A 12,013-nucleotide genomic window follows, 5' to 3' on the forward strand; every position below is an offset into this window, starting at 1 on the left:
CTTTCAAGCACCAAAAAAATCACAGCAGTTAAGAATGAGTTCCTCAACCCCAACAAGCCCCTGAGGAGCATTTGGCTGCATTTATGAAGGGGATTAAAAAAAATAAAGCGCTAACAATGTGGAGAACATTTAGGCACGTTACCAAAGGACATGATACTCATAACGCACGTTCTTTGGAGACTCCTGGATGGCTTTCAGATCAAAAACCACCAACCATTTTGTTATTTCTGCGGGAGAATTACAGTTCTCTGGAGGTTTCTCTGTGAATCCCTCCTTGAATTTAAAGTACGGTTAAGCAGGAAATGCATCAATATAAAAGCCCAGCAGGTTTATGACCATAACTCTGCTTACCTGTCTGCGGAGCAGCCTTTCAGCAGAAGGGGAGTGTGCCTGCTGGGAGACCCGGGGCTTGCTCTCCCCCACCAGGTGCTCGTGAGCTCTCACGTGGTGGAAATGTTCCTTTGGGATTTGCAGGAGGGAGCTGGTGTCTGCCGGCTGCGACTGCACCGATGCCTTCGAACCTTGCAAGGGGGAGAAGAGGCAGAAATGGGACATGTTCATGCAAGGGTTGTGTCCCAACCCCAGTGACCTCCCTGGGAAAACTGCTCTGCTGCACTTTGGATCAGACGGGCACGGCGAAACCACTGAATTCAGCAACTGGCTCTCCAGAACTGGGAAAAAAACCTCCCATCTGCTAATAAATTACTCCAGCATTGTCTATTATTTCATTTTTCTTGGCATTTACCCCTGATACAGCTGGGACTAGCTCCTGTTGAGAGCAGAAGACAAGGAACTGCAAGTTCATCTGAACTGGCAATTCCTGCATCTCTGCTTTTGGGCCAATAACTGCGCAGGCAGCCTCACTTCTGAGCACTGCAAACATCTGACTTTGAAAGGCTGAAGGTGTCCCCATGCCTGAACTGCTGGGATCTCCAAACCAGCATGCACACACTGGAAATGAAGTGAAAGGGAACAGCACCGGGCAGCTCTCAAGGCTGGTTTTACAAAGCCTCCCAGAAGAAGGAAACACATACTCTCCAACCTCTTCCTGACCCTTCATGGTTGCTGGCTACTACTTCTAAAAGGTTTGAAACTCTGTGTGCTCCCCTCACACACAGGCTCAATGTTTTTCAAAACAATTCATTTAATCTGGACTGCATCCCAGAGAATCTCATTTGTCCTGGAATCTTTCCCAGAGCAACAGCCCCATTACCAAGGAGTATTCAAACAAACGCCTCCTGCAAGTGCCAGTGTTTCTGACAATAAAACCTTCTCAGCTTGAAATATTGTGGCTTGGTTGTGGTGATTTATTAGAGATGCCTGGCACCTTTTGCTGTCTTCACTGCACTCTATAATATTACAAACTGTAAACAGGTGGTGGTGACTTCCCCCACCCTCAAAAGCAGTGACATTGTAGATGGAAGAGGACAGTGATATGTCAGAATGAGGGGACCTTACACACCTCCCAGCACTGTGGCCTGTTGAAGGTGATTGGAATTTCACCAGTAGGAGAAAAACACAAAAGGGTTAATTGCCTATTGTTGTATAAGACATCAGCTTTATCTCTCCAAGTATTTCTGATACACCTCAGTGGAACAGTTGTTCCTGTGGATTTACAAGGGTGCAATGCCTGTCCCCAGAAAGCCAGGGCTGTCAGACAGGGCTATTCAGGTTCTCCAAACTGAAACTGGGAAGTGAAATTTTGAAAAAGAAGGGACTCATAAATTACCCAGTCCCTTGCTGATGTAATTTTTGTTCAAGACAGTGCAAATACATCCCAATTAAAGGTCAACAATGAAGCACTGGAAATTCCCTCTGCAGCAAACATGATTCTTTCATATGGGCAGGAATTTCTTGACTGTTACAACGACCTGTAAAGCCTAGCTCAGCTGAAGGTAATGGGAGATTTGCTATTGCTTTCAATGGGATTTTAGCTGCACCATTAGCATTATGTGCAAACAGGTTCTTCAAAACACCACTCTTGACCTTGAAAATTGTGTATTGTGGCAGAGATTTCTCAGAACACCAGATTCATCTTCCTTCCTTGTGCTCACATTTTTTTTTTTGCTCCTGTTCAACAGTAGCTATTCATCCAAATTCTTATTACTATGCAAATTTCAACATCTTATTTCTAATCTGTTCAAATCTCCTACCATTCTGAACATTGCTGAAATTATGTTTTGCTTAGAGGCTTTCAAATGGCAATGCTTGTAAAAACTTCACTGTCTTATTGGTGACAAATTTCTAAAATGATGGCATGTACAGACAAATTAAAGGTGGCTCCATTCACTTCCCAGCCCCAGGTAACCCCTGGCAGGCAGAAGAACTGGGGGCACAGAGACAAGTTCTGGGAGGCAGCTGCAAGCATGGGGACAGAGGTGCAGGCAGGGAGAGCCCTCCCTGTACCTAAGAATATCTCTGAATTTAGCTCCAAGATGTATATCCCAACCATGCACACTGGGAAGAACAATTACACACTCTCTCATTTTCCCATTCATCTCACACCAACATGTCTCTCAATTCAGCACATTCATGTCCATTTTACAGGCATTTAGAGACACCTTCTTCCCATCTTTCACAGATGTTCCCAGACAGAGCTTCTGAAAAGGTACTGCTGCAAAAAACAGACAGCAGGAAATATTTCTCTACTGGGATTTCTCCTCTGGGGCCTGGTGGGACAGATGGAGCCCAGGCTGTAGGGACTGTAACCTTAGGGAACCAGGCAGAAGACAATCAGTGTTGAGCCAGGCCAATGTCACATTGTCAAAAAATTCTGAGGGAAGGAGTTATCTTAGACGGGGCATTGTAAATTGTGGAGGGTCTTTGCGAGCTGCGGAGACTTTTGGCAGCCATTCCACAGGTCTAAACACACGACTGGAAACCAGTGGCAATTTCCTCCTTCCTGCTGAAGAGCGTGGGAAGCCACAGCCCTTGCCCCATTGGAGAGTCCTGCTCTTGTGGCGGGCGAGGGAGGTGTACCTGACTGGGACTTGTGGTGTGCTGGCTTCCTGGTGCCCAGCGAGGCCGGGCCGGGGCTGGAGTAGGGCGGCTGGAACATGTAGCTGTCGTTGGGCAGGGAGTGCGTGCGTCCCACCGAGGGCTTCCTCACGCTCAGCAGGTCCTTGCTGGGCGACAGCGTCAGCGCGTCGTCCCTGGAGCCGAGAGCGGCCTGAGGGGAACGAAAACGTGAGGGAAGGCAGGCGTGGAAGGGTGGGAAAGAGGGGAAGTACCCAGAAACGCGAGTGACAGCCATTGCAACCAGGATGGCACGATGGGCATGCACGGGGGGCACAAATGGAGCTATGAGGGAGCCGTCCCCCTTAGTCGGGGTTGTCAATAAACTCTCACACAATGGACCACAGAAACAGGAAGCCACAACGTAGGAATAAACCATGACTATTTCAGAGATATGCAAAGAAGGCATCATGCCTCAAGGTCAGCAAAGGTCACATGCTTGGCAGAACTCTGACCCTCTCTAGGTGCCCTCCTCAGCAAGACAGGCTTTTGCAAAGGTGAGTAGTTTCCTCTTTTAACAATAAAAGAAAGAAAAACAAACAAAAGAACCCCTCCAAATGCAAAAACTAGTTTATAAAAATATTTTCTGTTCTGGCTCACAGCACAGTTTTATTGGATTTTCTTCTCACATAATGAATAGCTAAACCTGTTTTATTGAAAAGGATATCTAAACCTACTGCTTCAGGGTGAAAGCCATTCTCTAATTAGAAGGGATCTAATGCAAGCAAGGGTTATTGTATATATTTTGATTGTGGACTTTTTACAGCCAAAGAAACTCTTGGAGTGGGCAGCCCCAGAGGCAATATTGAGTAGATTCAGCTCTGATTTAATAAGAAAATATCTCCATCCCACAAATGTTCTTGGGTGTTACTGTCATGGAGAGTATTAGCAAAAATGGAAGCAAAGTCATCTTCCCGGTGTATTTCTAATGAAACAATCATTTAATTGTTAAAATGTCTCAAGTGAAAAACACAGGAAGAAGTTTGTGCCATTGTAGTCTAGTACAGTATTTGGCTGATCATTTTTGGAAAACTTTAGATCTTATTTTCTGAAAAAATTTCCCTTCACTCAGTGCATTACAGGTTTTCTGGAATCAACACAGATTTTTTTGATCCCAATTTTATCCTTCAGTCATAAAAACAAAATTTCATTATGGCATTTATTTGCACAAGAAACGGGATGAGATTAAAAGGAACTTGCAAAAAGAATAAAGGAGATCACTGTTTCAAATTTAATGAACGAAACAGGTCTGCACTGCCACAGAGCATTTGTTTCAGTCCTTGGGAAACTGCTGATTTGGATAGATCTTGGACACAGACTAGATAAGGGAGACTGCAATCTCCTGATACAGCTTGGGGAAGGAGAGCAAAACCTGTGCTGGTAAAGCTGAGAGTTTGGATTTGGGAACCCCTCTGTCCCTCCCTGCCTTCCCCTCCTACCCACTTCATGCTGTTCTGCTGTCACACCACTGAGTTACAGCAGAAAAGGTGACCTGAAACCTGAGATCTCAAACTCAGACTCATTTGAATCCGAACATGAGAACTTGGATTTGAGATCCCATCCAAATACAACCTTCAGCGAACCGTTAGGTTCATCTGGATCCAATATGGGTTATTTCCTCTTTTGGATGATCTTGGGGCAAATTTCATGAGTGAAATTCATGAAAACCATTGAAAATGGCTGCAAAATGATCTTCCCAGGTCAGGCTACAGAGCAGTGGGAGCACATGACTTTTTGGTTCAGTGGTACTTTTGAAAAACATGTTGTTTTGGCTTGACTGAAAATAAAATCCAAGTTTTCCTTAACCAAAAAAACCCCAAAAAACCCAAAAAAAAACCAGACCAAAAAACAAACCCAAAAACAATACAAAACCAAAAAACCAAGCCAACCAACCAAACAAACAAAAAAACCCCAATCCAAATATTTTTCAACTAAAGCCACATCTAAATGAAGTGTAAAAATATTGCATTTAGAAGATATTTCAATGAAAGCTTGCAGTTTTTCAGTGGTTTGGGTGACTGTTGTGACCAAAAACTTTTTGGTATGGATAAAAATTCACAAAACCCTTTGTTCAACACAGTTTTGCCTTTTTTTGGAGAGCGGAGAAAAAACGTCTTTCCTGACTGTACCTTTGAGACTTTGTAGTGCTGTCAAACAAGGTTGTCTAATCTGATTCAAAACTAGGAGGGTTTCTCCTCTGTTCAACTCTCCACACTAATTTTGAAACAAAAAGCCTCATACAAGAAATAAAATGGAGTCCACAAAATCTTTTGCACAGGATGCCATGAAGCATGATGGGAAATATTGTCACGGTTTAAGAAATTTTTCTCAAATAAGTGCTAATTAGGATGACAGTCAACTAATATGGCAGAAAATTTATGAACAACACAAACACCCAAAGGTACATGAACAACAACAAAGAAAACAAGAATGATCTAAAATTTTGAGAAAGGAGTTATGTCTGTTGTACAGCAGAAAAAAAACACTTGACTGTTACACAGCTAAAAATGTCTAATGTTTCAAAGAGGAGATGGTGAAGGCAGGGTTCAAAATACTGGTTATGTCAGTCAAAAAAACACTGAATAGTCAATTTTAAAAATTTTCTTTCAGCATAGTGGCTGCTAGAAATAATTTGCGAAACAAGTATCATCTTGGAGAGATCCCCGTTTGATATTTGTAAAAGAAACGGTCAGGCACCAATCATGCAAAAAGCCTTGTGGTGCCTGTGCTCATAATGACAAAAATCCACTCCAAATCCAAGTGTTGGGGCTGACCCTTCAGCAGAGGACACGGGTCATTAGCTCATCACTGATTTGTTTCAGATGGGGAGGAAATTTCAACCTTGCTGCTTTCCAAAGCCTCTTTATTTTTACTACTTATTTTACTTTTAGAAAACACATTGTTTGTACATAAGACACCAAAAGAAAAATTGAAATAACCACTCACTCCTCGCAAGGAGCCAAGATTGTGGACAAGAGTGACAAACCCAGGACCTAATGGCATTAAAGACAACATCCTGTTCAGGGAAGAGGTTGGTGCTATTTGGGAAGGGGCTGGAACTGGAAATGCCATTAGGCAGGTGCAGAGAGATGGGAGCAGTATTTCGAACCCTGTAAACATCAGACTACACAGTGACCAGTGTATGTACATTGCTTTCCAGAGCATTAAGTAAGTGTGTGTTAATGTCATCAGGAAAAGAGTCATCCGTCAGAGCTAAGGACCAGGACTTTTCAGAGAGAATATCTGACGTCAGAGACAGAGCCTCCATCTCAGCTAGAGGGATCTAAAGGGAGAAATGATTAAACATAAGAAACATAAGGACACAAATCTTTTGGAAAAGAAAATTAAACAAAGAAAAAAAAAAAGTATCATAATCTAAATACTTCTAGACACCAAAGCAATATCCCTGCAGTGGGAGAGCTACATCATGCACATTGTTACCAGGGACAGAACATTAAAGAAATTAAATATAATGAAGAAATTAAAAAAGGAGTGGGACATTCATACTTTAGTGCTTACCAAGGATCCAGAAGAGGGTTTAAAACCATACACTAATGCTAGCATTGTATTTTGTGGTTCTTCTGTCCACACGAATAAGCACAAGTAACACTGCTCTCATAATAGAGAGATTAATCCTCTTAGCTGTGATCAAATACAAGGGGTTTCAAGATCTGATTTTTCTGAAGTTGCTTCCCCAAGATCTGATTTCTCCGAAGTTGTTTCCCCCAATAACCATCCTGGTTTCTAAGATAAACTTGTTGAGTCTCCAAAGACTCCCCAACAACAAAGCCATATTTTTGGGTGGGGTATGGAGCGTGCCTTTCTCTGGGCCCCAGGGAGGCTGCAGGGACCCCTTCCCCCTGCCACTCCCCCTTCCCCCCAAGAGGCAGGTGGGACCACAATTCACTTCCTCACAGGTAAAAGGGCACAGGGAGAAACTTAAAACTTTATTTTGGTCAGCAAACAGCTTTCTGGTGCTTTCAGCTCATTTTGGCTGGCTATAAGCCAGTGACACCAGTGGCACCAATAACTGACCTTCTAAAACAGCCAAATGCTTTTTTCAGCCCCCAAATGCCCCTCAGAGCTGGTCCCAGCTGTCTCCCCTGGCGCTGAGAAATCCTGACTTGGGAATCGGCTCTACACAGCCACGCTCTCGCTTTCACGTGTCTTGCGCACATGGATCCCCACTGAAGACATTCAAACAATCTATGAATGGCCTTATCAAATCATTGATGAAGCTCTCTCCCTAGACACAGAAGTCTTTTTATAAGAAATGTGAAAATGTCACTTCAGATTTTGGAGGAAAAAGAGGGGGAAAACAGGACAAGCAGCATCTCCCCCAGAGCAGCAGTTCTGCTGCCAGGCACTGTAAGAGGGATGTCACAGACATCTTCTGTGAAAAATCCATTCTTTAGGATTTTTCTCCCTTCTGAGAAGCTGTGGCCTCAGTAACAAACTGTAAACAATGGTTATCTGCTGCTGTGGAATGCAACAGGTGGATCCATGATTGGTCTCCTGTGGATGTTTGGATTTACTGACCACTCACGGCAGAGCTGTTCTCGCTTTCTGCCGGGACACAGACCTTTGTTATTCATTCCTTTTCTATTCTTAGCTTCTGAGAACTTTCCTCTCTATTCTTTTTAGTATAGTTATAATGTAATATATATCATAACATAATAAATCAAGCCTTCTGAACATGAGGTCAACATTCTCGCCTCTCTCTTCACCCTGCAACCCTTGCAAGCCCTGTAACAGAGGGGGTGTCTGCTCTGCAGCAGGCTCAGTTCTCCCCAGATCCCCTCCCTGGACACAGTGCTTATGACACCAGGAATGGCATTTCACCAGGTAACCTCCAAACCCAGCTCATGCTCGCAGGGGCTGCCTGCTCTAGCTAAGTCCCAGGTGCATCCTTTTCATTTCTCACTGTGCTTTTTTTTTTTGCCATCTTCTGTGCTTGAAAAGTCTTTCAGCAGCAATAAATCTTCCAAGAGAAAACAGAGAGGCCCAGATCTCTTGCATCGAAGTTGTCAAAGGACTGGGTTTTCTCACTCTTAGAAATGGCAGCCGCAGGATGGAACAAACCCAGCGATGAGTGAGCCTGGAGAGGCTCAAAATTCAGCTGAGATAAGTAAGAGGGACAGACTCCTCTCATCTAACCTCGGCTCTGATATCTCTTCTAGCACACTTATCTGCTGGCAAGGGATAAGAGAGATGATGCGGAGCCCCTGATTTAATATGAGGCTCCCCTAAAAGGCATCACCGTGAAGGCTGCCAGCCTTAGGACAGGAATCCCTAAGAGGGACCCACCAACCAGAGCCAGGAAAAGGCAGGCCAGCAGCATGGTGGACTCCAGCAGCTCCTGCCTGCTGGAACTGCCCTGCTGGGAGCTGCTATTAATCAGGTTGCTTTCAGCAAGTCCCAGCGCTGCTCTAAATTCCTGAGTTGCCTGAGAACATGACAAATGGTGTGAACAGAAAAGCCAAAATGTAAACAAAACATCACCCCACTTCAGCCTTCCTAAATCCAAAACTGAGTTTGAAGCTGTCAAAACATTTTGTTGGAAACACCTAACTGATTTAGACCAGTTTTAATTATAGACGGGGGGGTGGGGAATGCTTAAATTTTAAAAGAAAAAGCCATTGCAAACTGGAATGCTGTATTTTTTCACTACAGAAATGTCAGAACAAACCCATTTTTTTGCTGCAGCAGCACTTTCTGATGAAAAATGTTGTGACAAAACATTTTCAACCAGCTCTCACTGAGTTTCCTACTGACCCTCTGTCTTCCCTGCCAAAGCTACGATCTCTATTCCTCTGGCAATTATTAGAGACAACCACTTCCTATAGCTTAATAGACCCTGGGATGCAATATGGAGCAATCAGAGGGAGACATGTTATCCTGCTATATAAAGATCTGCAGTAGGATTTCATTTTACCTAAGCTTGTTCCTTTCCTCTAATGAACCATCAAAAGTTGGGTAATTTAGAGTGTCAGTGAGCTCATAAACAAGCACACTGATTTAACATGAAGACTTCTGCTATTTTTAGATGACGTTGAGGGGGGAGAGGGGGGAACAGATCAAGAAATATGGAATTTGCTCAATTCCAACTGCAGCAAAAAATAGGTGTGCTTGAATTGCTATCATGGTCACTGCTGTCTTTTAGGGAAAATATTTGCTCTAAAGAACAATGCACTTTAAAAAGTAGGTATTTTATTCCAGGAAATAAGTGGACTAATTTTAAACAAGCACTGTCTGCTTGAGAAAGCACTGGAGCACACAGTTACTTCTGTGCATCATTAAGGGCTGCCTCCCCTCCCAAATTCACTGGATCAGAGATGAGCATCTAGTTTACAGTGACCCATTTGCAAGAAGACTGTTTAGGAAAACCTTTCAAAACTGGATTTTCATGAAGTACAAGTAGGCACAGAACACAGAGATCGTTTGATGAACCCCACAACTCAGGCCCTGCTCTGAGAAAACCTCACACTGCAGACATTCCCTGACATTGCTGTGGAGCCCTGCTTAGGAGCAGGAAGCCAAATAGAAGAACCACACTGAAGGACGGAGATGGAATTTTGCACGTTTCCCCTCTAACACCCATGAACTGTAAATCCCAATGAAAAAATTCTTACTGTGTTGAAAGGGGAAAGGGAAAGTCCGAGCATGTTCTCTTCCTCTTGCATTGATAGACAACATCATCTACTCCCACAGAAAAAGCCAAAGTGACTTATGCTTCCCAATCCCTGTGACTGCATTACATAAAGAACTTTAACTTGCTATTAAAGGTCTCAGTCAAATTGAGTTTGGATGGAGACTTTGCAGGAAATTAGGAATATTAACCTGGTTCTCAGAGTTGTAATATTCGGGAGCTGGGAGGGCATAATGATGGCACACAGAGCCTGACAGGTTGTCCATCAGCTTCAGCTCTCCTTCCAGAGATTCCTGGATCAGCAGTGATATGGTATCAAACAAGTGCCTTTCCTAGGAAGGGTGGTGTATAGCATGCAGAGAGAGAGAGAGCAAGCCAAAAAGAGAGGAGGAAAAAGGCAAGGGATGGAGACAGAAAGAAAAAAAGGACAGCATATCAAACCCAATGAACAAAATGAGGGGGAAAAAAAGAAGGGGGGGAAAAAGGTGGAAACATTCAAGGAGAACAGCAGTAACAGGAACAATGGGACAGGAGAAAAGGAGAGAGAACAGTGCAGTAATATCACGGTGAGCAGAGACAGCTTTCCCAGACATTACAAGAGATGGGGCAACTGCCCCAAGACCATGGCTGCTCCCACCCGGGGCCCTTCTTGGAGACAATCTCCCTCTCATCAAACATGGCCAGTCATTTCTGGGGGCTGAGCAGCATTTTTCCATTGGTGCTGTCAACTTCAACAGGACACTACGTGCTGCAAGACTTCTACACACATGGTCCATGCTTTTGAGCTGCAGGACCTAATACTTGACACCATATCCAGAAGGCACAGAAATGAAAATAACCTGACTGAAGAGAAGCTGAGTGTCCTGTCCATGGAAGCTGCAACTGAGCAGGATGGACACAGGTCACTAATTCATGTGCCAGACATGGGCTGAGGTGCCCCCAGCACTCTGGCCAATGTTAAACCAGCTGGCCACAGCACTGGGGTTGTACAGAGCAGGGACTGGCTTTTGCAGGCAGCAGGGCAGTGATTTCAGGGTGCACCTTCCATGTGGGGAATGCCCAACGCATACAATGAGATGAGGACCAGCGCTACAGTCAAACAGCACACAGCGCAAAAATCCCGGGGAAGAGGCAAGCAAAAGAGCATGCTGTCATTGCAGGGCTGTGTCCTGGGAGTTGTATTCCTCTGCTAGCAAGCTCAAGCATCAGATTTGTCCTGAAGATTTTGGTTGGGAAAATAAATAGTCAGAATAAGATCTTCGGAGGTTTTTGAGGCTTCTGTTTGAGGGAAAGAGCAAGAAACACACTCTGAAGGTTATTACTGGAATAAACCCCTTCCCAGGCCGCCTTCAGAGAGGGCAGGTTTAACAAACTGCAGAGTGAGGGTATCATTCGGACTGATTTGTCTCACAATTTTGCAATTTCTCTTTTTTGTCAGTTTCAGTGCTGGTGCAGGACAACAAGGCTGAGGACAGTTTGCCAGAACTCTGCTCAACACACACAGCACCAGTTGGGATGCGTTGTTTCTTCCTCGAGGATTCCCCATAGGGCCCTGAAGTCCTTTTTCCTAAGCCAAAGAGCAGCTTTGGACTCTATCTCAGACATCAGAGATTCTAATGGCACCAGAAATTTCCAGTAGCTTAGGAACTGAAACAAAGATTAAGCGGGGATTTACTCTCTTTCACCCTTGGACTAAAAATCATAAATTAGTTTTTCATGCATTAGAATATGCATTAGACTACCCCAGGCTGCGGCCAAGATATGCTGTTGTGAAATCATGATGTAATAAAAGTTAATGAGGTCTGCAGAGAGTTTAACCCAATCTGCAATCAGCTAGGACTAAAAAAAAGTCTGGACTGTATTTCCTGAGTAATTTCAGCTCAGTGACCTCCCAGATAACTTGTCTGGGGCTTGATCTCACCTCTCATTCCTCAAACTGAGTCTTCATCCAAAAACTGTGCTTTAGGGAGACGTGGTGCAGCTCGTAGTAGCTCCCACATTACACCTATGTTGCTGCTAGTGGGAGTTCTGCCACCAGCTCTGGTGAGCTCAGGTTTGAGTCTCCTCTGGATTATTCCACTGTTAAAAGAATCTTTTCTTACAAGCCTGACTGTGGGGATGGATATTAAATTGAGGTTACATAAAACAAATTTAATACTGAAGCAAAGATTAGCAAGTTTTATTCCTCTTTTATGTTGGGGCTCATGGTCTGTGTTAGAAAAGCAAACACATTACGCTCATGATTTTGCTATCACAAAGGACCAGTCAAAACTCTGAATTGGAGTAAATTTGGAGCTAGCTCTGAACTCTGCAGCTTGAGCTGACCTCCAGGGTAAATTGCAAAACTCT

The 12,013-nt window shown here is 44.0% G+C and overlaps 1 protein-coding gene across 15 annotated transcripts in view; it reads right to left on the reverse strand.

Annotated features, from left to right (window-relative positions):
- Positions 1-12,013, reverse strand: part of CACNA1G (calcium voltage-gated channel subunit alpha1 G) — a 149,515-nt gene that overhangs the window by 8,204 nt on the left and 129,298 nt on the right. For 12 of the 15 annotated variants that reach the window (XM_063175758.1, XM_063175757.1, XM_063175753.1 and 9 more), the window contains 4 exons: positions 9,856-9,996; positions 6,164-6,298; positions 2,980-3,169; positions 352-521 (listed from right to left, as the gene is read on the reverse strand). In XM_063175758.1, the coding sequence (XP_063031828.1) occupies positions 352-521; positions 2,980-3,169; positions 6,164-6,298; positions 9,856-9,996 (636 nt within the window). The remainder of the gene's footprint in view (positions 1-351; positions 522-2,979; positions 3,170-6,163; positions 6,299-9,855; positions 9,997-12,013) is intronic. The other 3 variants (XM_063175760.1, XM_063175754.1, XM_063175759.1) reach the window with 2 other exon arrangements.

The sequence above is a fragment of the Melospiza melodia genome, chromosome 24 (assembly GCF_035770615.1).
Source record: "Melospiza melodia melodia isolate bMelMel2 chromosome 24, bMelMel2.pri, whole genome shotgun sequence".
Classification (NCBI taxonomy): Eukaryota; Metazoa; Chordata; class Aves; order Passeriformes; family Passerellidae; genus Melospiza; species Melospiza melodia.